The sequence below is a fragment of the Egretta garzetta genome, unplaced genomic scaffold, assembly GCF_000687185.1.
Source record: "Egretta garzetta isolate BGI_Z169 unplaced genomic scaffold, ASM68718v1 scaffold18, whole genome shotgun sequence".
Lineage (NCBI taxonomy): Eukaryota > Metazoa > Chordata > Aves > Pelecaniformes > Ardeidae > Egretta > Egretta garzetta.
Window position 1 is genome coordinate 3,116,477 of NW_009260616.1, and position 27,897 is coordinate 3,144,373.

At 44.6% G+C, this 27,897-nt stretch overlaps 1 protein-coding gene across 1 annotated transcript in view; it reads left to right on the forward strand.

Annotated features, from left to right (window-relative positions):
• DCBLD1 (discoidin, CUB and LCCL domain containing 1) overlaps positions 1–19,174 on the forward strand; it is a 33,013-nt gene extending 13,839 nt beyond the window's left edge. The window contains exons 5-14 of the mRNA XM_035900696.1: positions 9–91; positions 5,023–5,063; positions 6,355–6,570; positions 7,312–7,442; positions 9,289–9,436; positions 9,526–9,642; positions 13,110–13,200; positions 14,239–14,288; positions 15,909–16,028; positions 18,537–19,174. Coding sequence (XP_035756589.1) covers positions 9–91; positions 5,023–5,063; positions 6,355–6,570; positions 7,312–7,442; positions 9,289–9,436; positions 9,526–9,642; positions 13,110–13,200; positions 14,239–14,288; positions 15,909–16,028; positions 18,537–19,054 — 1,515 coding nt within the window. The 3' untranslated portion in view covers positions 19,055–19,174. The remainder of the gene's footprint in view (positions 1–8; positions 92–5,022; positions 5,064–6,354; positions 6,571–7,311; positions 7,443–9,288; positions 9,437–9,525; positions 9,643–13,109; positions 13,201–14,238; positions 14,289–15,908; positions 16,029–18,536) is intronic.
• Positions 19,175–27,897: the final 8,723 nt, after the last annotated feature.

Below are 27,897 nucleotides of genomic sequence, written 5' to 3' on the forward strand. Positions count from 1 at the left end.
CCGACGAGCTGGGCGGCCAGATCAGCGTCACCCAGCAGAAGGGCATCAGCCGCTACGAAGGCGTCGTCGCCAACGGCGTCCCCTCGCACGAGTGAGTACCCCTGGCCCCGGAGCAGCCCCCGGGGAACTGCCCAGGTCAGCAGAAGCCGGTGGGGACGCTCTTTTGGGAAGGAAAAGGTGTTAGTTGTGGGTCTAGGGGGTTTTGGGGCTGTGTCTCTATGGCTTTATTACAATGGCATTGGCATCGGCTATAGGAAAATGTTCCAAGTTTTGGCTCTATTCCATGTAGGGCAGTATTTTCTTTTTTTTTTTTTTTTTCTTCTTTCCCTTCCAAAACATATTTGCAAATTACTTTGTTAACAGATACATGAAAGTAAGATGTTCGGCAACAAACACCTTTAATCGATGTGCTAATAAATCATGATAAATTCATGTTGAAGTTTAAAAAAAGCTAGGAAGAATGAATAAATAAAAAGTGCCGTTGAGCCACAGGGGATTTAATGAACAACTTCTTAAACATTGTGCTTTTGACATGTTCAGAGTTTTCTTTTAGAATATTTATAGCAAGGGTGTTATATTTACCACTTATCTTCTGACTTTTAATTGTGCTGTTGTTGAAGTAGAAATAAATCCTCTAATCTCTATCCAGCACAGAAAGCCCTTCCAGCAACTGCCTCTGTCATCCTGTTGGTTTATATTTTTTAATTTTTAAATGTTATCTGGATTTTACATGAGGCTTTTTTTATTTTTTGTAGGAAGGGAAATCTCCTCAGTCCCATAGCCTACAAGAGCTAAGGGATTATGACTTTTTTGCATTTCTGTCCTGTTTTCCCCATGATTTCTCCACATCATCCTGACAATTTTACAGTCATGGTTTCATTCATGAAAAAAAAAAAAGCATTCATTTGGTTGGTAACTGTGCTTAAACTTCAGCACAGATTGAAATGCTCCGTATACAATGGCACTGGAGTATACAAAGCTGGGTAGCATGTAGATCACTAGTGGAAGGCCTGTAAAGTGTAAATATCTTCCATTTTTCTTACACATGTTCCTTGCCTAAGTTAATTGCCTAAGAAAATGAATATAGACTTGTCTCAAGCAAAGCACGACTGAGAGCTCAGCTCAGGCACCAAGCCCTTCCATAAAACAAAGAATACAAATTCTTTCCATCACACATGCCGGCTTAGTGAATCCCTAATGTAAATATTTTGTGCCTTAACTAAAGATGTTACAGAACCATTTACATACATTCATACCTTTGTGATCCTTGAGAATCCCAGGAGGCGTAACTCAGACAGTAGCGCACAAAATGTTATAATGAAAGGCAGCTGGGATTCCCATTTGTATTTTTTTCAAGTATGAGAGCTAGTGGGCAACGAATGAAGCGTAGAAGACAGCAAATGTACATGTGCTGGGAGAAAACACTGTTTGCATAATTAACCCCTCGCCCTAACTGCCAAGCGTCCTTTTAATGTTCCTATTCACAAAATATCCTATACATTTCACGTGAGCCCTAGAAGTACTCGAAGAGACGGAAACTTGTCTCTGTTTTGTCAAGTGAGTTTCCAGGCTTGGAGCCAGCCTCCAGGGCTGGGATGTGGCCCATTTAATGTGAGTCCCTGGAGAGAGCACCCTGAGGGGGAGTGCAGCACCCTCGGCTCTCCGGGGCGGAGAGGGGCACTGCTCCAGCGTGATGTACATCTCGAAGGGACCAAGTTGCCCTGAGGAGACAACAGTCACTTTCTACAGATTATACAGGGAGCCACAGGTAAATGGGCTCATACTGTGTCGGATGCCTGCAAACTAGATGGCACAGACGTCAAGAGAAATGGGAGTGTGAGCACAGCGCTTCCCGGGATGCTTCTGCTGCTCCTGGCAGCTGGGACAGTCCCAAGAGCAGATGAACTGCTGGTGCGAGCCCGTTATCCCAGGAGAGGAAAACTGGAGGATGCAGGGAAATAATTTTCTTTCAAAACATGAAAAAGTGATCCTAGAAACAGTGGGCCTATTTACAAAAAAAATGAACCAACGCATTTCATGCTTTAAAAAGGCTTTTGTAAGAGGCATTTCCAGCGCTGCACGACGACCCTGTCCTCAGGATACCTACACACTGCAAGAAATTCCTGCGCAGCAGCCAGTGCTGGCGAGAAAAAAACCCAGTGCTTAGGCAGCACTGCTTTAAGAGCTTTTTAGACTCCCTTAAATAAAAGCTTACTCAAGTTTTTAAAATCTCATTTATAGTGGCTTTTGGTATTAAAGATTTAAATTATTTAGTGACTTGAGCCGAAATTGACCTCATCAAAAGCTGCTGCTGGAGTGCATCGAGCTGCTAAATACAGGACAAGGGGTAATGGTTTTAAACTAAAACACGGTAGGTTTAGACTAGATATAAGGAAGAAATTCTTTACAATGAGGGTGGTGAAACACTGGAACGGGTTGCCCAGAGAGGCAGTGGAGGCCCCATCCCTGGAAACATTTAAGGCCAGGTTGGACGGGGCTCTGAGCAGCCTGATCTAGTGAGCAGTGTCCCTGCTCCTGCGGGGGGGTTGGACTAGATGACCTCTAGGGGTCTCCTCCAACCCAAAACATTCTGTGATTCTATACCTGCGTTGTAACGTGATGGTGGAGGTACAGTGGCTTGCTCCCCAGCCCTCAGAAGCTGACCTTGCCCTCCCTGACTCTGGGTGCTTGTTATGCTCCAGCATCCCTGAGGTTTTCGCTTCTCATGATCCATGCGTGGACCTGCACCGCAAATGCTATAATGAAGATCAAGTGGCTGGATTTATTGGGCAGTCCTGATACCCCAGGACAAACATATGGGGGGGCTGGGTGTTAATTTTGTAATGTGACCTGCCCTGTGACTACATCTGCGCATGTGACATCATCTGTCTTTGAAAATGGAGGAGACCGCGTGCTCGTGAATTGTGAAAGATGAGAGTTGGGGTTAACCTGCACTGCTTATGAAAGGCTTGCTTGAGACTGACTCTGGAGAAAAAAAAAAAAAAAAAAGATTTGGTGCTAACAGAAACTTATTGTGGGAAGCAGCATCCTTTTTTTTGCAGAGCCACTGGCACAGGTCTCCTGTGCAGTCCTGCCACCGGTACTGTTGGCTAGGCAGGATCCTGCAGGTTGTCAGGAAAATGAGGAGCACGGGGTGATACCATCCCTTAAAGGACAAAGTGAAATTTGTGTGACAAATGCCACCTGTCACATTAGGGAACTGATGAATTACCACTGACTGAATTAGTTTGTCCTCTTCAGTGACTTGCAGACTTATATTTCAGAAATATTTCAGCATGATTTCGTAGCTTTATAGACCTTAGAAATGCTAACCTCCTCCCTTTCTTTGCTAAAATTGCAGACCCCTGTTTGAAAGGGATCTTGGTGACTTTTTTATTACAGCACATTATCTCATAAATAAGTATCAGAGGAGCGCTGTGATTTCTGTTTTGGGTAGGTTTTACTGTGGGATTTTATTTTCTTCTTTCCTCTTGAAATGGATTGCTTTGTATTCACTAAGAAAGCAAAAATTGTTTTGGCTGTAATGTCAAACTGGTTTTGCAGCGAGCAGAGCACATCTGATCGCCCCTGAGGCTTGCCGGGGGGGAAGATGTGGGCGGGAGAGCTTGGCTTTTTCCTTCTAGCTACTCTGCCGCCTACATGCCCAAATAAATCAGCTCCCTCCCCGTGCCCTCCGTCATCTCTGAAGGGCTTCGTTTGCCTGTAGTCATCAGTTTTCCCTCAGTGACAAAAAGAAGCAGTGTTTTTATTAACCTTGACGTGGGACCACTTTCCTATTCCCCATTTGCAGTGCTCTCAATACGTACAGCCTTGTGCACCCCTGTTAGCCCGCGGACGGTACCTTGGGGGAAATTTTCCTGGCCAACAAGAAAGGGCAGCCTGAAAGGGAGCTGTCTTGATGCTTAAGTGCAGGAGTTGTTTTACTGCTCAGTCACACCGGCCAAGGCTTTTCAAAACGGGCAAGCGATGCGTGCAGCTAATCAAAGCGACGTTGAAGGGGTCAGATTTTCAAGAAATCCAAACTGATTTCACGTCCAAACCCCGGCTTTTATTTTTATTCGGCAGCCAGTCAGAGTCATTGCTTCTGGAATGATGCCTCAGGGGCATCTCGTTGGGAATCAGAAAGTGGCTCCATGGGAGGCCAAGGGAAGCTCAGCGTTCCCTTACAGTGGTGATTTTATCTTGTCCTTCGTTGTGCAGGGTTGTATGGAGCAGCCCAAAAAATGGCTTTTCTCCTGAAGCAAAGCAGTCCATGGCAGAAGGAGGAAGAAGAGGGGAGCCATCAATGTCATCCTGTTAATGGAGCAAAAAAGAACCATTCCTGATGGGACCTGTTGGTCGTGGTCACAAGGGAACCAGTTCCCACCCAGCTTGATGCAAGGAGTGGTTTTCACTCAGCCTGGCTGTGAGACACCTGCAGCCAAAGCAGGAACGGGCAGCGCTGATGTGGTTTCATCATCACCAAGTGTAACTGTTTCAGTGGTGCTCGAGGCTGGATGTTCCCTCAAACTAGATGTGGACGTGGACTAATAGAAAGTCATTGATTTCAGTGAAGTTGCTGTAACTTAAGGGAGGTGTAAAGAGACCTGGGCCCGGTGCTGGATCAGCGCACCACCGGTAGCTCCGGGCCCTGTTAGCTTTCCCGTTCCTGGCTCTTTTGGTTGCTCTTGTGTTGTCGGCCCGAGGAGCAGAAGGGGTGAGCTTTCCACAGCGGTGCAGGGGCTCTGCAGAGGGGAAAAGCAGAAGCATGCAGCAAGAGCAACAGGCTGATGGGACGGGGAGTCACTTTAAAGCATAACAAATGCTCAAAACCATTAAAAACCTGATCTGAATTCAGTCACGGTGAGAGATGCACAAGAGCGCTCTTACTGGGGCCAGTAAGCAGCCAGCAAAGCAAGCGGCCAGAGCTATTTTGCTAGATGAACGGTGATTCCAAAACCGCACCTCGGCGTTCCCGTGACCGTGCCTGCAAGGCTGAATTACCTTTTTCTTTTCTTACAGTGGTTCGCTGTCAGATAAGCGGTTTATATTTACCTCAAACGGTAAGAATAATGGCTTTATTTTTAGCTATTCAAATTTTACCTTTTTATTTAAGTATTTTCTGTAAAAGTTTTGAAAAGTAATCAGGAGAATGTCAGGCTGTGTCTAGGAAGGATATTTTAGGACAGCAATATTTTTAAATTGGCAAATTGAATAAAAAAGTTGAAGGGATCTGAAGTGAGCTAGAAAAAAACCCCACAGAATAGGAATAGGTCATATGCACATAGAGGAGAAACAGAAATAGTATTCTGCTGTTACATTTCTGGTGCCAGCATATGAAAAATGGCAATCAGATAATCCCATTTTTACGTACTTTAGGCAGCAGAAAATGAAAGCCGTTTTTCTTCAGACATTTATAAATTCCTTCTTCGTTATACGAGAAGAGAAGGAAAGCACAGAGAGGAATGAAAATATATTTACATTGCGCTGATACAGAAGGAGGTTTTGTTTGTGGCTTTCCAAGATGCAAAAGCACCTTTAATCTGTCAAGCTGTTCATTTGCATGAAACATAGCAAAGAGGGGGGAAAAGTTCGCGCTCGTTCATTTGAATTATATTTCAGTCACCTGAGATAAAATCATTTACTATTCCACTGAAAGCTGTGGAGCATTTGTAGGCCTTTGAAACTGCCAGGGAATTATTTTTAAATTCATTGAAACCTTATTCCACTGGCCTGTTTTCTCTGAAGAACCTTGATGTGCAGAAATTTTGCGGGTTCTTTGGTGGAGTTTGTAATACTTACCTGCAGCTATTATCTTCATGATATCACCTCTTGGCAGCAGTATCAAGGAGCTGCTCTAATGAGGAGCTTTCCTAGCCCTAATTGCAAGTGAGAATCATGAAATATTTACAGTAAAGTGTTCCTTTCGGTACAGTGCCTTCATCTGAGAAATGTTTTGTACAGCAAAATTAGTTAATGCCAATCTCCAAACATAAATATTATGTTTCAGAAGGAAAATGTAAAAATGTAAGAAGTCTTCACATGAATGAGACTAAACTGCAGAGATTAAGAACCAAAACAGCAAGGAAAAAATAGCAGATGGAGTCAGCCGGTGTCACGTATGTAGGAGCTAAATTGGTAAAGGAGAGGGACCGCAGCGCTCTCGTACTGGATCATCCACTACAAATTGACTGGCAAACACCACAGCTAATGGATAGCATCAGGCTAGCACTAGATTAAGCAATGTCTAACTTTGCTGTTGTGGGTGGTCTTCGTATGTTGCTAGCCTAATATAAAAATATGCTGTGAAAACGCAAAATAACTCCTTCTGTCTGTCTGTGTGGGGACTCCTAGGCTGCAATAAATCCCTCAGTCTGGAAGAGGGATTCCTCTCCAAGAGCCAGGTTACTGCATCTTCCTACTGGGAGGAGACCAACGAATTTGGGCAACTGTTCCAGTGGTCTCCTGACAAGGCTTGGCTTCAAGTCCCAGGACTGGCTTGGGCCTCTAACCACAGCAGCAATCGTGAATGGCTGGAGATAGACTTGGGAGAGAAGAAGAGAATAACAGGTACGTCACTGCCTGCTTACTAGAAGCTGGGGTTTCAGCTGGAAAAGGAACGAAGTGCAGTTGAAAAGCTAACAATCCACTAGCGCAGTGTTTCTTTCATTAAATGTAATGAAACATTCTGCATGGAGGAATGGCATTTTCATCTTTAAGAAATCATGGCTATTCATAAGACTGGTCTTCCTATAGGGGTATAGGATTGGACTCAACTGTCATGCACGCCTGATCTGTAAACATGCTGTAGGCTCTGAAGAAAATATATACACAGGGACCTGTAGAGTCTGGATGGATGATAAATGATTACTTAGGACCTATTAATGATGCATTTCTGGAATCAGTAAGAAACATTAAAGTCATAGCCTTTGAAATAATGGCCCAGGTGAAAGAGATTCTTGTTTCCAGCTCCTGGTTTAGTTGTAGAAATGTAAATTGCAGTTGCTGCTGAAGATGTAAAGACTGCTGAGGTGGCCCATAATATCAACAAGCAATTACCATTTTTTCAGTCATTAATTCGAGCTGTTAAAAATTCTATTGCTCTAAATTCAGAATTTAAAACCAATTTCCATTCTTCACCCAACTTTTAAACTTAGTAACCACCCCTAAATTCCAACACAGTTGAAAAATGAATTAAGACTTTGGAGGCAAAGTTCTCCGAATTGTTGTGGCTCCTGTGTTTGCATTTGAAACTGTTCCTGTAAAAAAGACACCTAACAAATGAAAATGTATTTTGCATTTTGTTAAAAGGGATTAAGACCACTGGTTCTGGATCCACTATGCTGAATTTCAACTTTTATGTAAAGACATTTACAATGAACTACAAAAATAACAACTCAAAATGGAGAACTTATAAAGGGATTCTGAGCAATGAAGAAAAGGTAAGGGAAAGCGGGAGGGGTAGGATAACATGGAGCAATAGTGCCTACGTTGCCTTGACGTTGAAGGGCAGGCTTTCGCTGTCAAGAAAGATTAGGATTTCAGACTTGTCTAGACTTGGGTTGTCTTCACCGGTGCAATTTAGAGGCATGGAGTAGATAGCGAGCTTGTCGGAACAAGGAAGTTATCCAAGGCTTGCTGAAGTTGTGAGGCATACACAGGGAGGCATGTGTATGTCTGTACCCTTCTTTTAAAAAAATGGTGTAATTAAAGCTGTATAACAGGCTGTTTGGGCAAGGCTTTAGCTTAGCTCCGTGCTTGCCTGTGCTGGGAACCCTGTACGAGTGCAGAAGCATCGGCTGGTATGGCACCAGCAAAGCTGAGATTCAGTTTCAGATGCACAAGGGTGGTCAACCCACTCACCCCCCCCCAACACATGAAACAACCAACTGGGGTAAAAGCATGAGGCTGCTGGTGAAGCTGCGCCTGTGGATCAAGCTTCTGCTTGGGCGGCGGTGTTATGGTCACCAGGGACGGCCCCGCTCCCTGCCCCTCGCTGGCTGGACTCTTCTGACACAAGTCTGCGGGCACAGCCTGCATCTCTTAGGAATCGATGTAATTGAACTTAAAATAAATGCTCTTGCACCAAAATACCTGTCCACACGACAGCTTTCATGGACTGTGAGCAACTTTAGCAATGAACAGACACAAGCAGTGCAGCTCGTTCATGCAGACAAAGGATGCGCCGCACGGGTTTGTCTGATAACATTTTCCCCTGAAAACCCCATGTTTCCTTTCAAAAAAAAAAACCCACCCAAGGCCCTCCTGCCCCCCCCCCAGCATTCAAAGTCAGACCTTCACCCATCATTTCTGAGGGAGTTCAGTTATAAGGCTCTGCCTGGTCCTTAGTCCTGACAGCAGTTTTTAAAAACTTGGTAAAGCCGTAGAGAGATTTCCTACTAGCTCTGATTTTTCTTAGCTTGTGAGGAAAGGAATTTCACTGTACAACATGAACTGGTTTTAAGGGTTTTTTTTAAATGTTAAACTTACGAGGTGTTGGCCCAAAAATCAACCTAGTAGTGGCTGAACTGTGAAGGCTAGCTGTTTAAAATGTGCTGGTTTGCAGTTTTCCACATGACTTGTTATTTACAATCTTCTGAAAATATTGTATATGATCTCACTTTCAGCTAAGGTGCATGACAAAACCTGTCTCATCAGAACCCCGTGTGGTGGAGCCTGGCATTTTATCTAAGAGATGCTGAGCTCACTTCCCTATCTCATCAGGCTTTTAAGTTCTCCTAGATCATGCCGAAGCATCTCCAAGAACTAATGGGCTAACTAATTAAAGGAGTACTGTTCTGCACATGGCCTGAACCGATTCTGAGAAATCCTGTATAAGTGCGGGGGAAAGGAGACACAACCATGTAGTTAACAGTCAGTCTTCAAGCTTAATACAGAAAACTGACCATTTTACTAAAATGTCTAGAAATATTTCATTTTTTTCTTTCTACATTTTTATCCCCTGTTGCCCAAGTAAGGGTGCTGCAGTGCTATTAAATTAAAAACAATAGCATTACACCAGCATATATTACCTAGAAATTGCATAGAATTGTAACAGAGAGAGAATCTTTCTTCTCCGAGCTAACAGCAAAATGTGATCATCTGTCAGAACTAAAATGGTTCTTTCTTTCCAGAGGTCTCAATTCCAAAAATCTTGTGGCTGCATCCCAGATTATCAATATATTTTAGTTTTAGGGTAATGAAAATGTTTGAAGTTGGATGTCAGGAGCACTTTGAAGAAAGAGACACTTAGAACAGAGCAAACAAGGTGCTTACGTTTCGTTGCAGGTATTCCAAGGCAACTCCAACTCTGGTGACATAGTACGCAATAACTTCATCCCTCCCATAGTGGCCCGTTATGTGCGAATTATCCCTCAAACTTGGAACCAAAGAATAGCACTGAAGCTCGAGCTGCTGGGCTGTCGAATAATGCAAGGTATGGGGTAAGCAGTACTCCCCAGGCACAGCGCCTCCAAAGCCCCCTGTGCTACTGCAGCACCACTGATGCCCCATTCTCTTTTGCAGCTAATAGTTCATTTACGCATTCAATGTGGCAGAAACCAAGTCAGAGCACGGAAACCTCCCTTGGAAAAGAAGACAGGACTGTTACGGAGCCCATCCCGTCAGAAGAAACTAACTTGGGTAATGCTACCTAGCACTGCATTTGCTCTAAGAGGCATCATGTCTTCAGCCCGGCCTGAGCGGACTTTTAGCTTTCTCACAAACCAAAATTTTTATTTTCCCTTCAGACTTTATTAAAGGTTAATGCCAGAGAGAAGAGGGAGGAGCATAGGTTCTTTTTGTCTTAAGGCACAGAAAGAGATTGAAAGCCTTAATTTTCCTTGACATGTGAAACATCAGGCTTGGGTTTCCCTGTCATATTGGTTTATTTGCCATGCGTGGTAGGTGGCTCAAGGGACCATACTGTGCACTCATCAGCATTTTTTTGGAGGAGCTCTTCCTCACCCTCTTCCTGTATTTTATAATTTTTGTAAGACGGGAGGCAATGGTCTCACGAAAACGTGACCTTCTCTCTACACAACCATGGCTCCTCCTGGAGCAGGGCCCCAGCTCTAAGCAGCATACAGTAGTGCACAGTTGTGTAATTAAACACTTTTCCATGATGCCTGCATTCATGGGGGTTCAGACAACCTTAACTCGCATACTTCTCCCTGAATTTGCAGTCTTCATCCTTTAACATTACAGCGCAGGCTTCTTAGATCTTAAAAAGCAAGCAAACAAAATTTGTTGCTTCTATGGACTGTTTGGTGGACCCATAGCCAGGCAGGAATTACCAGACCCACTGCACCAAACACTGCTACCCGTTAGGTAATTTCCTACTAGCTCTGATTTTTCTTAGCTTGTGAGGAAAGGAATTTCACTGTACAACATGAACTGGTTTTAAGGGTTTTTTTTAAATGTTAAACTTACGAGGTGTTGGCCCAAAAATCAACCTAGTAGTGGCTGAACTGTGAAGGCTAGCTGTTTAAAATGTGCTGGTTTGCAGTTTTCCACATGACTTGTTATTTACAATCTTCTGAAAATATTGTATATGATCTCACTTTCAGCTAAGGTGCATGACAAAACCTGTCTCATCAGAACCCCGTGTGGTGGAGCCTGGCATTTTATCTAAGAGATGCTGAGCTCACTTCCCTATCTCATCAGGCTTTTAAGTTCTCCTAGATCATGCCGAAGCATCTCCAAGAACTAATGGGCTAACTAATTAAAGGAGTACTGTTCTGCACATGGCCTGAACCGATTCTGAGAAATCCTGTATAAGTGCGGGGGAAAGGAGACACAACCATGTAGTTAACAGTCAGTCTTCAAGCTTAATACAGAAAACTGACCATTTTACTAAAATGTCTAGAAATATTTCATTTTTTTCTTTCTACATTTTTATCCCCTGTTGCCCAAGTAAGGGTGCTGCAGTGCTATTAAATTAAAAACAATAGCATTACACCAGCATATATTACCTAGAAATTGCATAGAATTGTAACAGAGAGAGAATCTTTCTTCTCCGAGCTAACAGCAAAATGTGATCATCTGTCAGAACTAAAATGGTTCTTTCTTTCCAGAGGTCTCAATTCCAAAAATCTTGTGGCTGCATCCCAGATTATCAATATATTTTAGTTTTAGGGTAATGAAAATGTTTGAAGTTGGATGTCAGGAGCACTTTGAAGAAAGAGACACTTAGAACAGAGCAAACAAGGTGCTTACGTTTCGTTGCAGGTATTCCAAGGCAACTCCAACTCTGGTGACATAGTACGCAATAACTTCATCCCTCCCATAGTGGCCCGTTATGTGCGAATTATCCCTCAAACTTGGAACCAAAGAATAGCACTGAAGCTCGAGCTGCTGGGCTGTCGAATAATGCAAGGTATGGGGTAAGCAGTACTCCCCAGGCACAGCGCCTCCAAAGCCCCCTGTGCTACTGCAGCACCACTGATGCCCCATTCTCTTTTGCAGCTAATAGTTCATTTACGCATTCAATGTGGCAGAAACCAAGTCAGAGCACGGAAACCTCCCTTGGAAAAGAAGACAGGACTGTTACGGAGCCCATCCCGTCAGAAGAAACTAACTTGGGTAATGCTACCTAGCACTGCATTTGCTCTAAGAGGCATCATGTCTTCAGCCCGGCCTGAGCGGACTTTTAGCTTTCTCACAAACCAAAATTTTTATTTTCCCTTCAGACTTTATTAAAGGTTAATGCCAGAGAGAAGAGGGAGGAGCATAGGTTCTTTTTGTCTTAAGGCACAGAAAGAGATTGAAAGCCTTAATTTTCCTTGACATGTGAAACATCAGGCTTGGGTTTCCCTGTCATATTGGTTTATTTGCCATGCGTGGTAGGTGGCTCAAGGGACCATACTGTGCACTCATCAGCATTTTTTTGGAGGAGCTCTTCCTCACCCTCTTCCTGTATTTTATAATTTTTGTAAGACGGGAGGCAATGGTCTCACGAAAACGTGACCTTCTCTCTACACAACCATGGCTCCTCCTGGAGCAGGGCCCCAGCTCTAAGCAGCATACAGTAGTGCACAGTTGTGTAATTAAACACTTTTCCATGATGCCTGCATTCATGGGGGTTCAGACAACCTTAACTCGCATACTTCTCCCTGAATTTGCAGTCTTCATCCTTTAACATTACAGCGCAGGCTTCTTAGATCTTAAAAAGCAAGCAAACAAAATTTGTTGCTTCTATGGACTGTTTGGTGGACCCATAGCCAGGCAGGAATTACCAGACCCACTGCACCAAACACTGCTACCCGTTAGGTAGCTGGTAGTTGTAGGAACATCTCTAAAAAACCCTGGTGTGTAAGGAGCAATCGCTGTAAGGAAAAAACCTCTTCTGAAACTGCATTGCTCTTGCCAAGAGCAAGCTCAGTTCACCTGTGCAGCGGTATGGGTAAGTTGTATCCATGTTCACTGCAACTGCAATCTACTGAGATGTCATCGGCTAAATTGTAAATACACTGTGGACACGGGTACTACCTCATTCTCACAGCCCGGTAAGCGTCCATAGGAATAGCGAACGGCGCGCTCCTGACACAAGAGCTGATTTTCAAATTGTGATTTTCAAATTGTGATTTTCAAATCCCCGCTCTAAACCGCGCTATGTTAGAATTTAACAGGGGCTAAACAGGTATTTTTTGCTAGCTCCGCTCCTGGAAATCTTTGAACTGTTTTGACTGAAAAGTTTCAACCAGTTCAGCACGAGCCAGAAACTCGGCATGTAAAATTGCAGCCACGTTTGGCAGTTTTATAAGCAACTGAAAACAGAGTGTGTGTAAGCGGCTTTTTAAAAGTTACCTAGTGCGTGACAAGAACGAACTGCTCTTTGTAAGGATGCATATAGATTTAAGTCAAGTGTCAGCCTTGAGAAAGTATATTTAACTCTTTCCTCTCCACACTGTTCCACACAGGTACATGGCAACCAAGCATGGCTGAGGGGTGGTCTTGCAGTTTTACAGCTTTACATTTTCATGCTCTCTTGCAAGGAGCGTTCCTGCAAGGTTACCTGCCTTTTGCTGTATTCTCCGTAGTAAAAATTACCAGCTTCCGAGTAATTTGCCTTTTACATTTTTATCCTTTTTCTTTTTTATCTCATGCAGGCTTGAAGCTTACAGCTATAATTGTCCCCGTCCTCATCGTGCTGTGTTTGTTCCTGTTCTCTGGAATTTGTATTTGTGCAGCCCTACGCAAGTAAGACACCGGCTTTTGTCATAGGAGGCATTTGTGGCTCCCTAGCTAGCACTTCCAACTCCCTGCCCTCTTTCCAGAGCCTCTTTACCAGGGAGCTGGGAATCGATCCTGTTCAGCAGTCTTCCTTTTAAGTAGAACTCATGTCGCGTCTCTGTAAATTGTATTTCTTGTTGTACGCCTCCCCTCCTCCGACAAAACCGAAGGTAAAGCAGGTCAGAACTGCACACCCCAATTTACAGTCCAATGTAACTGCCTCTTCCCTTCAGCCTACATATACCCACAAATACTAAGGTGTAAAGCAACCGAAGATGGAATAGTTTCCACACCAAAGCCAAGTTAAAAATTCAGCGAAGGGAGGATTTGAGCTGTCTATCTGGATCATTTTCTTTTATTTCCCTCCTGTTGTGTTTCTGCTTCCCAGTCCCTTACGTTAGAGCACTTAACCTAGTGGGCTGGAAGCAGAGCCCAGCTGTAAGGAGTTGCAGGCGTTCACTGGTTACGCAGCTAAAACTAAGCCACTTCATTTCCCAAGTCAGTGGAACTGGAAGAGGCACTGCTAGCCCTGATCCCTGCTAGATGTCCGTTCACGTGAACCTGCACTTGAGTATACAGCCGGGAAATGCCCCTGTCAGCAGATGGGGATTTGGAAGTATAAATGCTCTGGTGATGTTGCTTCATCACTAGCGCTACCCAGCTCTGCCCTGGATTCCAAGTAAATCTATATGCTAGCCAAAGAATTCAGAGGAGCAGACCCAAAACATAACCTGGAGTGACACATGCAGACATGGACACATCCAATTGATGAGTGCCAGACAGAAGGCATTTGAACTCTGGCACTCACAACTTGCATATCGATGGGCAAAACTGAAATGTCAAAATGCTGGTTTGCATGCCTCACGTTCTAGTGGAGACTCCAGGAACCCAAAGCGAAGCCGTGTCCTCAGCTGCTGAACACAGAGGCTCTCTCTGCTGGAGCTGAGGCATGAAGTTGAAACGCTGCGAGTGCAGATGTTCATAAATGCTTTCCTCTCCTCGCAGGCGAGAAGCCAAAGGACTTTCTTACGGATTATCCAGTGCTCAGAAATCAGGTTAGTGGAGAATCGCGCACTTGGTCCTGTCCTGTCCGTCGGGCCAGCGGGAAGGGGGTTATGCAACTAAGTGTGAAATGTGTATGAAACAGCATCCACGTTTCCTCGTTCCGATTCACCTCTTCATACATGGGAAGCAGCAAAATGATAATCCCACTTGTGTCATCCCAGCACAGTGCCCTGAGAAACAATATAATTTGGTTTCTATGACAGAAAGGCAATTAGCAAAAGATCTATTATACAGAGTGCATAAATTAGCATGTAAGAGTGCTCCCAGGTGCCCTCCCTTTCCTTCCCTCCTCCAAAATACCTACTTTGCAGAAAATTGCTGCTTTCCTTTCCTTTTTCCCCACATCAGAGGGGATTGCCTTTCTCCAAGAGAGCAAGGGCTAATAATTTTTTATGGCTTTAATATTTCCATCTCACTGCCCTCCCTGGTTGGGACCGTATTTATAAAACCTAACAATACTGAATTGTATTTCATGTGTAAAATCTGAATAGGGGATTGGCCTGAGGACTGCTTTAGGAGATGCCTGCAGAACCCCGGTGAATATTCTTTGTCTTCCTCAATAAGACTTTCTAGAGTGGGGTCTCCTGTCAGCTTGGAAGTTGGGGTTTAGCTGTTTTTCCTGGCCAGCCAACTCTATAGAGGAATAGCCTTCTGAATTCTCAGATTTCCTTAAAAAAGGAAACCACTAAGCAATTCGCATGTCTCTTGACAAGTGCCTTGCAATAGCTCAGCTCCAAAACTTCATCCCTCAGCAGGTGCTGACGTCAGTGAAAGGAATGTTGTTACCCACTGCAGCTCGCCCTCATTAGAAAATTAATTTGTACTTAACATCATATTTGCTAATATGATTTTTCAAGGTCACATCATAATCCTTTCTCACTTGCTAATGAGGATAAATCCCAAGAAACTGGAGATAGCCTCTTACCCAGTCAGTTCATTTGTTGCGTGGGGGCTTCATAAATCAAGCTCCTAAGCCCTTGTGAGCCAGGCTTGGGACTGAGAAAGCTGGGGGCCGAATCCACCACTCCGCAGACGTCCTGGCGCAGGCTCCAGGCACGTGCCTGACACTGTGGATTTTTTCTTTTCTGTCTCACAAGGATGTTGTGAGAACAAATTAATTGATGAGCGCCGGTGCTCAGCTATCACAGAAATGGAAGCCAGTCTACCGAAAAAAAGAAATTTTAAGCGTTGCTGCATAAGCAACGACAAAACACATAACTGATTTAAAGCTGGTATTTTACTGATGTACTTTGTTACAGCATCAGTGCAGGTAACCTTCTTGCCAAGAAAATCCTCTATAAAGTTTCACGATGTACTTTGTTACAGCATCAGTGCAGGTACCTATGGACTCTGAGCCCTTCTTGCCAAGAAAATCCTCTATAAAGTTTCATTTTCACTTGGAAATCCCGGTGGATGATTCATTTTTTCCCTTTTAACCTCCAAATTTATGGGGCTTTTTTTACAAAAAGCCTGTTTTAGTCTTGCTTTTTAGCTACTTTAATATATTGACAGTAACGAGTACACCAAAAATTAAACTTTCTGATAAGCCTTCTTATGGTAAGCATTTTAACTTGCTGATAAGCCTTCTATTTTTATTTTTTTATAAATAGGTTGTTGGAAACAAATCAAGCAGCCCTTCACCAGACATCAGTCAACTGAATTTACCATCAGCTATAATAACGAGAAGGAGACGCCACAAAAACTCGATCTGGTCACCAGTGACATGGCAGGTAACGATTGCTCACCCGGCGATGACTTCATTTTACTCGGCACGTAGAGCAGATAACAGGGAGAGGGACGGGCCGGCAACATTACAAGCTCCCGCTCTCATGCAAGCTGAGGCTGAGGAACAGGTTTATCTGTGCTCATCCCCGATGTATAGTGAAGCAGCTAAATATACCAGGGGGAAAAAAAAAAAAAACAACACTATTTTGGAAATTTTTTTTCCTGGAGTTGTCAGGAAAGGTTTCCTGACCCTGGAACAGTTACAGCTGAAGGGAGCCACGGAAGGCAGTCAGGCATGGATGCAGTCAAAGAATGTGCCTTGGAGAGGATAAGCTTGGCTTTAAAGAGAAACACCAAAATTACTCGGCAAACACAAATGTCTCCAGAAATGGAACAAAATGTAATGCCCCTTGCTGCTGACCAAATAGGAAAATTACTTTGTCCGTTTGTGGTGGGATTTGATGCCCTGCTGGAAGTGGTGCTACGATCCCTGTGCAGCTTTCCTGGTGCCTGAACTATTTTGGAGATGAGGCCCCCTGAAGCGGAATCAGGCAGATGAGAGAAGAAAAAAAAACCCACAGTGCTTCTCGCCTGTGCTACCTTGGCTCCAGGTGACTGTTTGGACAGAGCAAATCCCCGCATCAGTACTATTTGCATCCCAAAGGGGTGGTTTTTTAATTCATCCTCTTATCACATCTTATCCCTGCCTAGTTTAGTCTGTCTGGAAAGGCTAGTGAGACCGGCCATTTCATGGGATCAGTGATCGGCAATCTTCCAGAAAGATTAATTTGCTGTTTCCAGCCTCAGACCTTAGAAATTCCTTATAATTTCTCCAATGCATTTGGCAGAGAAATACATTTAAAAAACAAATGGATGGTTACTGTAATTCCATATGGCGCTACCCTGGATATCTTTCAAAGATGGTTTCAATCCTTTACAGAAACTTTCAATATAAATATGCAGAGACCTATAAAGCAGTTTTATTTCATGAAGGAAAGGGAGTGAATTAAGGTTGCTCACAAATCGCGATTATCTGGCTCCCCCGGCTGTGTCTGGGGAGCCTCTGCGTGCTCCATCCTCCCCTCCTGCCCTGTGTGGAAAGTCTTAATTCTCAGTCTGGCCAGGCAGCAGCTCCCCAGCCTTAGCATTTCATCTACAGCCTCCTTAAAAATAAGAAACATGAAATAAAAATGTGACCGCGGCCCAGAAACGTGCCATTTAATAACTGAATTGCAGAGGGCATGCAGCTTACGTACAGGTTAACGTGCTACACGGAATTCCCACCCCACACGCACACACACACTTTGAATCCCCAGCTGCCAGTGCTCAAAGGCAGCCGGGAGCGAGTCGAGACGCCTCATCCCGAGCGAGGGAGACTGCCGGGGACGGCGGCAGCAGTGCCGGGGAGAGCTGCACCACTCTTTTTAGTGAAGTATCATAGCACCTTCACCCTACATGCTGAAGTTTGGGAAGCGGCCAGGAACTGCCAAAAAGATTCACAGGACATATGGGATAGAATTCGACGCTCATGTCAGATGAACCACGATGCCAGAACAGAAACTGAGCTAACTTCTTCGCGCCTGCGTCAAAACATGATACTTTAGCAGTGTCATTTACTAGAGCTGTTCAGGCCACCGTATGTATCCGTAAGAGATTGTCACTAGCACCAAAGCGAGAAAGTCAGAGCGCCGAATTTTCTCATAATACTTTTACTGGATTTTTTTTTTTTTTTTTTTTTTTACTAGAGGTGCAAACGTGCTTCTTGAGGCCGCACTCCATCTCGCTCCTTGCTCTGGCTCGGGCCATTTGCCCGTCCCCAGCTCCATCTCTGCCATCCCCCTTGACCAGGGTGACCCCCCTGGTTCCTCCGGCGGCACCGGTCCCACTTCTCCTCCCACGGCTCGTCCCCCCTTGCGTGCCAGCAGCAGAGCTGAGCTGGCTTAGCGCGTTTCACACTTCCCTTGACTCTCTTGGCTACTGTTCCATCTAACTTCATCCTTCTTGTCAGTCAGCTACTGCGAGATGCCTTTTAAATAAAGCCGGCACTTGGTCAGGCTCGTTAAGAATCCTCCGGGCATTGTAATTATTCCAAAAGTGGAACACTTGGACAACTTCTCGCTTGCGAATCTTCATGCAATGTCATTTGTCCAGTTCGTTGCTAATATTTTGTTGACTTGTCTCTCTTTTTTTTTTTAGAGCTTTTTAGTATACTCCAGAAATTATGTTAATTTATTTGCGTGGGTAAGAGGGGAAAGGGATGGAGGGAGTAGGAAAAGGGGTGGCAGATTGGAGGTCCTCCGTGGAAGAGCTTCTGCCATGTTCTGCAACACTTGCTCACTGAACGAGGTTACAGGACCGGCACCGGGGCAAGGTTTCTTCACATCCCTGATAACCACGTGTTTGATACAATAACAGAGTCATTTTTCAACATAAATACTTATTGGTGCATAGGTATTGAATTAAAAAAAAATAATCCATCTGTGCCTTATTGAGCAGTTCATGCTTCCTTTTAGATTATCAGCAGCCTCTCATGATCGGGACTGGGACGGTAACGCGGAAAGGATCTACTTTTCGACCCATGGACACCGAAGATGAGGGAAGAAGGGAGAGTGCAGAGTTCGAAAATCACTATCACTGTCCACACAGAGCTAACCGGCACGAATACGCTCTGCCCCTGACCAGCCAAGAGCCCGAATACGCCACCCCCATCATAGAGCGGCACATAGCAAGAGAAAATAATTTTCCCTCCGAAAACGGCTACAACGTACCTGTCGTCTCATCCCAGAAGCACTCCCTTTCTGCCGGCAGCTTCTCTAGTTCGTGTAAGACCGATACCAGGAACGGAGACTATCAGACACCCCAGAGTGTCATAAAATACGACAAACCCAAAGTTAACGGTGTCCTGACCTCCGTCAGCTACAGCACGGACTACCAGAAGCCCCAGCCCAACGCCCTCGGGAGCGAGGGTTACTCAACGCCCAGAGACTGCCTAAAACCAATAAGCCAGACAGCAATGACAGCTCTCTTGTGATCTGCCGAGCAGGAGAGGCGCGGTGCGCAGGAACGTCGCTGCACAGCTTTCTGAAGCGAAAACAGAGTTTGGAGGGACTCTGCTGCGGGAGGCAGAAGGCAAACAAGCCCTGTGTACATAATATTGCAGTCTTGCTGGGTTCTGACATCTGAAGAAAGCATATGCTGTTTATCACTGTTTATAGCAAGAGAGATGTTATCAGTGAAGACTGTACATCTTATTTTCTGTAACTGATCTCAGTGCTCCGTTTGCAATGTGTGCAATTTGTACATAGCTTTTATTTAAGGAGAATTTCCTAAGTTTCCTTTCACCTGGGGATTGAAAGGATCGCAGAAATTGCCTATTTAAGAAAAACAGGCCTCCTTATCCGTCTTTATTTTACCTGCTGTTGTACTGGCAGCTGTAAATGGGTGTATCTTACGGTTGTGGTGATTCATCTCCTTTCTGATGATAACTCAAGATAGGGCATCACTGTAGTTCTTACTGGGAGGGTAGAAGTAAAACTACTTGAAGCATAACATGCACAAGAGAAGGCGGCCGAGCATTTAAACACCGTGCTCAAACCCACCTTCCCAGCTGCTTTTTTTAGCAGCAATTCTTACACGCTTGAATTTGATCTAACGTATGAGCTGAGCCTGGCTAACTTGCTATTCGTGCTATGAACTGGTAGAAAGGCTGAAACCAGTTTTGGGTTCAAGCCATGGTGATCGCACGGTAATAGAAAAAAAAAACAACCAACCAACAAACCCAACACCTGTCAATACGTTTTTTTTTCCAGGTAGCGTGTGTGGAACCAAAATGTGAATTTACAGGTGAGAATTCAATCCAGTTCAAGCCCTAGCTGATGCTTTTGCTGCTAAACTATAAGGAAATTTGTTCCTTGGCACAAAGCAGCAAACCTCCTGAATTCTTCATTGCTCCCCTAGGTATTTTTCTGTCTTACAAATTTAGGGTAACATCTCCATTGGAAATACGTCGACTAAAAGTAAAACACAGTGTGTTTATGGCTTACAGTTGCAGTTAAATTTGCAAGACAGTGGATCAGCACAGTTGTTTTTCAAATAGTTTTTCTTTTGCAGCTAATGTTACCCTTAATTCTGTTTTTGGACAAACCTGAAAAAGCGTGGGGATGGGTGCAATGTATGGCACAGTAGCTGGCTCCTCTTTCAGCAGAGGCGTGGTTGAGGCGAAACAGCTTCTGGTAGTGACTGGGATCGTCCGCTGCCCTTCTACCTGCAGTGCTCCGAGCGCCACGTTGAATTCGAAAGCTTGTCCTAAAGTGTCGAGAAGCGATATACTTCTGGGAAGGAAGAATGGTGCTATATTTAAAGCACGAGGTTGGGAAACGAGACCAGTAAAGCCTGAGCTCTGGGAAAGTCGCTACCTGAAGGCCCTCCATTGCCTCGCCTGTAAACTGGGGATAATTTGTAAAGGATGCAACAAAGATTTGTGGTCTGTTCGCAAAGTGCTTTCAGATCCTTGGGATGGAAGGTGCTGTCAGAGTACAGACTAGTTGCAGTGGTACTACTCATAAATATTGCTAATTCCAGCCATATCTGGCCTTAAGGCAAGCTCTTAGCGGGTTCTTTCCATACACTAGTTCTGTGGCCTCAAGTGGTGCCATTCCCTCACGCTGCCGCACCGCGCATGCGATTCCCGTGCAAAGAAGAAAGAGTCAAGGTAACCTCGTAGCCCTCCTGTGTTTGCTGTCAATACGGTTTCTGTGAAATGTCTAAAACACCTCAGGTCCTGAAGCGAAACAGCAGCAGCCTGTCTGTTAGACCGAGCTGGGCGGTGTTGTTTACCTTCTGTTGTTTACATGTCTGTGTAAATAAAAAAACACTGGTATTTGTAAATCAGTCACACAGGCCTGCTACTTAACTTGGTGACTTGATCATCGCTGCACGCCCACTCCCACCACATATCCCAGCGGGGTGAGAAAGAAGTGTTCCTTGCGCCCTGCAAAAGCGCCAGTTGTGCTGCCGCAATTCACGGTCCCAGCGTGACGGGCTAAAAAAAGATTCTCTCCGTGCCCCATTTAGCCCGGCATTTCTGTCCGTAAGCTCTAGAGAAGCAGCACCCACGAACAAACGTCTGCGCCCAACCCTGCTGCTGGATGCATATAATTGAGGAAAGGATGAGGATGCCCTCCTGATGAGCCTGAAACCAATACTCCACCCACACGGCTAATTAGCTTGACTTGTCACTTTGCAAACAAGCAGCGTTCAGTAATCAGGGCTACTCCCCACCTGACGAGGCACCTCGATAACGCAGCGGTGCAACAGGACCAGGCAGCAGATGACACTGCTTTTATTGTAATAAACTTATTGCATGTCTCCGCCACGTGCTTTGCGCATCTGCAGCACGCTGCAAGTGCCAAAGGGCTCTTGGTAGCACACGCCCATTTCTGCTGCCATTCAAACCCATCTTAACACAGCTGGCTTAGCCTAATGCAAAGCTGGATCTCAATCTTGCACCTTGCCTTCATCCCCACCCCCCTCAAAAAACCCCTGAAAAACTGCAAAAAGATGGCTTAAAATAAATCTCCAAACATCTCCATCCCCCCTGTGTCACAGTGGCTTGGTGCTGATGGGGACGGAGGCAGAGCAGCAGCTCCCAGTCACTGCCATGGGGCTTCGTGGTTCACGTCTGAGTGACTGCTGAGGGCGGTCAACATAAAAAGCCTTGGGCTTCTCCACCTCGGCCCGGGAAATAGGAATTTTTTAGTGACCCTAGCAGCAGATATGCAAGGGAACATCCTACCTGTGTAGTCCCTCTCTCCTGATGGCGGTGGAGATACTAAATCCTAGTGCAGGAAGGAAAAAGGAGACTGCCTGAATCTTCCCAGTGGTAGTGGCTCACCCTCATGTTCCTCCTCTGAATGGCTTCTCACATACTGGCACATCAACCTCCAGCTTGTCTGTATCAGCCTGTTCTCACCATCAAAACCAGTCACAGGTATAACACAGGCAGCCTTATCAAACAGCACGTGTTTAAAAATCTTCCTTCCACAGTGAGAGCATGCACCATTTCGAGGCATTTACACACTTGGATGGGCTGCAGTAGCTCTGGGTCTCTCCAACATCTCTAGAGGTTGTGTGAGAGCAGAGTCAGACCCTCTGGTCGATGGAGACTTTCAATAGCATTTCTGTACCAAAATTCCTTCCTGAGCAGGCACTCCCAGTAAGCTGGCATGGTAAAACCAAGCCCGAGTTCACAAGGTTAAATATTAACTGAGCGTAGCGCTAAGGGCCTTTCCAATATGCAACACAAAAGCTTTGTTTTTTCCTATCAAGCGTAATTCCAAATAGTATTTCCCTATTTCTTTCAGTTTCTAGTATTTTAACATCAGATATTAAACCCTACCTTACTACCTACCAGAATCTTTACATCCAACAGGCAACAGAATAAAACTAGTCCTTGACTTGCAGACCGAAACTAGGATTTCCCCAGCTCAGTGGATGTCCTACGCACTCACAGCATCACCTGCTCTCTTTTACTGTCTTTCTCTAAACTAAACCCCGGGAAGACTGAGTTTTTAATGCAGACTTTCTTCAGATTTCTCCCACTGACTGCCATTGAGCAGTTCTCACTCCGTGGGCAGATCTGAGTGGAGCCCTGGCTGAAGCACAAAACATTCCCTATGCAGGGTGGGAGTGTCAGGCTGTAGGTCCCGTTACAGGAGCAGACACCTAACTGTGCTTAACTGTTTGGTGGATCACTATCATTAAAACACACATGATTTGTTTTTCTATGGTGCTGGAGCCTCCTATCCCATGCAGACATACGGCAAGGATTGCTGCACCCTCCCCAGCGCTGCTCCGTCGTTACCAGAAGCTGAGCTGCTCCAGGACTCACCTCCGTTGCACTGGAGGAAAATGGTCTTGAGGCCATGCAGAAAATTGCAGACGGCACCAGAGGCCTTTCAGGGCTCAGGTGATCCAACCTGCATCTGCAACACAGAGCAAACCAGGTGACCAGTAACAGCAACCAGTAGAGCCCAAGCCTCTGACCTACACCCACCGGGGAATGGGAGAAGCGTTAAGGGAAACCCCCAGGTCAGTTCTGTCACGACAGACCCCTGTAAGCCCCAATTTTCTATCCGTATAATACAGGTGACAATCGTCTGACATGAGGACTCATTCACTCGCCATTTCTGCAGGATCTAAACACTACAACAAGGAAGCACTATTGCCCTAACAAACTACCCTGTTTACACTGTTACGCCTACACCCTCTGACCTTAGAACAGTAGTGTTGCATTGCAGCAACACCTTCAAAAATGCCCATATAAATTCACCACCAATGTAGTTAATAGAAACTAAAGGAAGTGCAATTATTTGTTTGTGTCCTGGCTTTTGCCAAAGGGAAAGGCAAGCCAGTAATTTTTCTCCAGGGAGTTCCAATTGCATTCAGAAGGGCAAGTAACAAAAAGCAAGGACACGAGCAGGAGTTTTGTGACCTCTAAGAAAGAAGTCAGTGGTCTCACAGAAGTCCTGCGGAGTCGGGCACCCACTGACAAGTAACTTCGTAGAAATCCATCAGTATTCTTCTGCTCACCCTCTCTCCAAAACCACCTTAGGTCTGCTCAGCGAGTGGGTGTCTTAAGGGCTCCCCTAGCCTGCAATTAGTCCAAACCCTAGGAATTACAAGGTTGTGTTGTTGCATTCCTTTTTCTCCTTATTATTTTCTGTAATAAAAATTCTATACTGCCCTTTTCTTTCCAGTGTCAGCTATGATGTAAGCTTCTACTGATCTCCAACCTCCGCTGCGATCGTACAGCATGGGGTAAATGAAAGCAGAATTTATCGTTTCATTTGAAACTTATCAGTGTTGTTGATACCTATACTGAAAATTACCCCGCCACAGCTGCGTGGGGTTAACAAGACTAACAAGGTTATGAAGAAGCAGCAGCAACGCCTATGAATTATTGAAGACTGAGTAAGTTTCAAGGAACATGCTTATTTAAAGGGAAGGTGCCATTTCTGCACAATCCCTTTCACACTTAAAATAGAAACCTCTCCTGAGGGTTTCTTTTTTTGCAGCCCCCCCGGTACAGTCCTACCATCCATAAAGGACACACAAGAACGGGTCAGATAAAGTATTTCTAAACTAGTTAAAGACAAGAGGGAAGATATCCTTAGTTGGGGAAAACTCATGTTATCCACGATAAGGAGGACGCCGAGCATCTGACTTTCTGTGCTATCTCATTGTATAGTCTGGACATGAGAATTTGGAGACTTTTTCATTCAAACTGCACCGTATTTGTTTAGGCTTGGCCTCACATTATGCGTCTGCAAGTCCTGAAAAACATTTGCCACCTACAGCATGCAGAGGTTATTCAGTAACCTCTTGTCCTGGGCTGAGTTAATTCATTATTCAGCCATTTGCAACACAGCTACCGAGCTGCCATGAGACATCCAGGAGATTATCATCCCATTTATTTTTATACAGTCACAGGTATTAAAAAGAGAAATCCAGGAAAGAGACAATTTGATTAAGTTAAAGCACAACATCATTTTTCAGCATAGCAAAAAATATAAGCCAACGCATATGACATCGTGCTGTTACTAAGGCTTTCGTGTCCTGATTAACCACCCTGAACTGACCTCAGGAACCCATAATTTTGACTAGACACGAAGTTTTTTTAGCAGACTTTACTGGAAAAGCTCCCTTAATGATCTGCCTTATCTGCTCACCCAAAGAGGAACAGTATCCCTGAATATCCAGCATTTCCTCCTATAAGTCTGCGCTAGTAAGAGGAGTGAGAAAACCTACGCAATTAACAAATTATTCAAACCCCCTGTCGTTCTCTTAGCCAGATCAGATGACAACAGACAATAACAGACTTTAAAAAACACACGTATGTTGCCTACTAGAAGGAAGCCCAAAAAGTTATGCCAAAATTTGAGGCTTAAGAGAAACACCAGGAGCAATTTAATATAAACAATACAGAAACATACAGCAATGGCTGAAGCCTGACCCACAACAGAGACCTTATCAGAAGTCCTCCTCCATGAGAAGTGGCAGATAGCAGAGAAGATGGCGATGCTTGCCATGAAAGAGGTGGAGAAAAGACCGTAGGAAGACAGTAAGTTACATTAGCCACTACCCAGCCTGAACGATTTAATGCCTTGAGCGTGTGCTAGAAACTTCAGCCTTTACAAATGTATTTTACATGTCTTAATTTCTGTGGCCCAGGCAACCATTTCACAGATGGGCAGACTGCGCCAGACAGATATGCTGCCACTTGTCCAGAGCTGTAGCAACAAATCAAGCCCACCCAAAAACGTAAAGGCCTTCATACACACTAATTGCACACAGGGAGAGAAGACAGAGGCGATAAAGACTACAATGCGCTAGCAGACCTCACGTGAAGAGGCAGCTTCTCTTCAGATCTATGGCTAAGCTTTTCATCCTTAAGTGACACCATCTGTTCTGACAGACAGTTTTATAAAATTTGAATAAGGTGACCTGGACGAAGCATGCCGGCTATATGGAAATGCCAGAGTCATATGTGGACAAGGAAAGGTTGCGGACAGCTCACGCAACTTCTTTTCCACAGATATCCAAGCGCTTTCAGCATCTCGTCATAAAAGACAGCACAAGTCTTTTTTTTGACACCCAGAATTTTGGTAACAATGCAGCAATAACTTTTCTACTATCGTAGAACACGATATACACGGCACATGGCATTCATAACGATACCCCTTAAGGGTATGTATTTCATTTATATAGGTGAATTTTTGACAGATGCAGTCACACCCTGTCCTCCCATCGTTTATAGTACAATCACTTCATTGTGTAAGGACCAGCATCAAGGACATAAACGTTTTATGCCACAGAATATTTGGCTGACAAGTTCACTGATCACCTGGTTAACGACAGCAAACAAGGTTTGGAGACTGCCTGACCATTTGGTACTTTCTGGGAACTGAAAACAGCAGTAGAGAAAAGATGATAGCGAGTCAATGTGAACTGACCTTCCTCTTTCCTCTGACTGACCAGCTTCTGTCTGACACCGGACTAGAACAAAATGTAAGCATCGTCTCCCTTTTTTCACTTCTCACCATCAGAGTCCAACATGACCATGGGCAGCCTCTGCTGCAGCAAAGACCCCAGGAATGTGACAAGGCTGGTTGCATATCATGATTGAAGGGCACTGGCAAAGTGCAGGCAGGCGAGTTTACAAACCCGCCCGATATCTCATTTCATGTTTTATCGGTGCATTTGGTCCCTTCTTTTGGAAAGACTTAATCCACCCCCAAACAGATAAAAAAATTTCACTGCTTGGGTGTGAGCTTCTAAGACCACTCAGTTTTAAAGTAATTGATGGGAATATTTAAGCATTCTTTAACCAGTCATGAATCCATGAAATTATAACTGTCTGTGTGTGTGTTCATGTGCGCTTGTACATATGCTACAAAGACACAGAGGACCATTTTTACCATAAGATGTGTCACCTGCAAAGTACTTGCTACAGGATGTGAACTAGACTGGATGTTTATTTTCTTGTTAGTGCATGTTACTAGAAATAGTTCTAACGAATGAAGTTTTTTCTATCTGTTAAATTAAAAAAAAGCAAACACCAAACAACCTGCAGAACAATGGGTCCCATTTCCTCAAGTCTGATTAATGCTGAAGATTTGAAGGAAGCTGCTGCCCCCTTTTGGTATTAAATACAAATGCAAATACTTAGCACCAAAAACTTTTAGGATTCTGATCACAAATTGCAATTACTAAGTAACAGACAAGTTTTGATTTTGAAAGTAGCATAAAACTGAGATAGCTCGAAATACACTTGCCTATTTAACCAGATCACCCAAGACAACCATGTTAAGTTACTATAATACTTAGCGGTCTTGCTAATATAGAAGTGCCCGAGTCCTTCATTTTAACATGAAATCTGTTTCAAAGTTAGTAATACGTGACCTGGATTTAAAATAATGACTTTAGGAGCACAACAGATCTGAAAAAGTCCTGCTAGCTGCCTGAACTGTCTTATGACAGGTGGGGGTCGGCCTCTTCTCCCTGGTAACAGACGACAGGACAAGGGGGAATGGTTTGACGTTGTGCCAGGGCAGGTTTAGGCTAGACATTAGGAAAAACTTCTTCACAGAAAGGGTTGTCAGGCTCTGGAATGGGCTGCCCAGGGAGATGGTCGAGTCCCCATCCCTGGAGGTATTTAAAAGAAGAATAGATGAGGTGCTTAGGGACATGGTTTAGTGGTGGGATGTCAGGGTTAGGTAAAAGGTTGGACTTGATCTTAAAGGTCTTTTCCAACCAAAGCAATTCTATGACACCCCACGTCTGTCATAAATTAGCAAAACACCTGAACTGTCACTGGACAAAAAGGCAGATCAAATAATAGGGAACTGTGCAGTAACACTCACTTGATAGCTATACAACACCTCCGCCACCCTACCGCTCTACCTATCATTATCATCTATAAACTGTCCATTCCTCAGTTTCAAGCTCCAGTGCCAATGCCTGGCAGCTGAGGTGCACATCCATTGAGGGGTTGAAGTCATAGCGCCCATTGGGGATCCCTTCCCACAGAACCATAACCACGTAAATTATAAATGAAACCAAGAGGAATTGGTGCCTGTGTGGCTGTAACCCAAAGGCTCTGATCCTGTAAGAGGATCAGCATGGACAACCCACAGCAGCCTTCTTCACCCGCCCTGAGCTGAGGAAAGGTCAACAGCGGCAAACTCACCACAGGTTGTTCCAAGAGGGAGTGAACCGAGACATCCCATTTCTTGTTGGAAGGAAAGTGTTCAGGGCAAGGACATTTCCAGAAGCTGAAGCCCAGTGGACGGGATACATAACTACTCCGGTTCA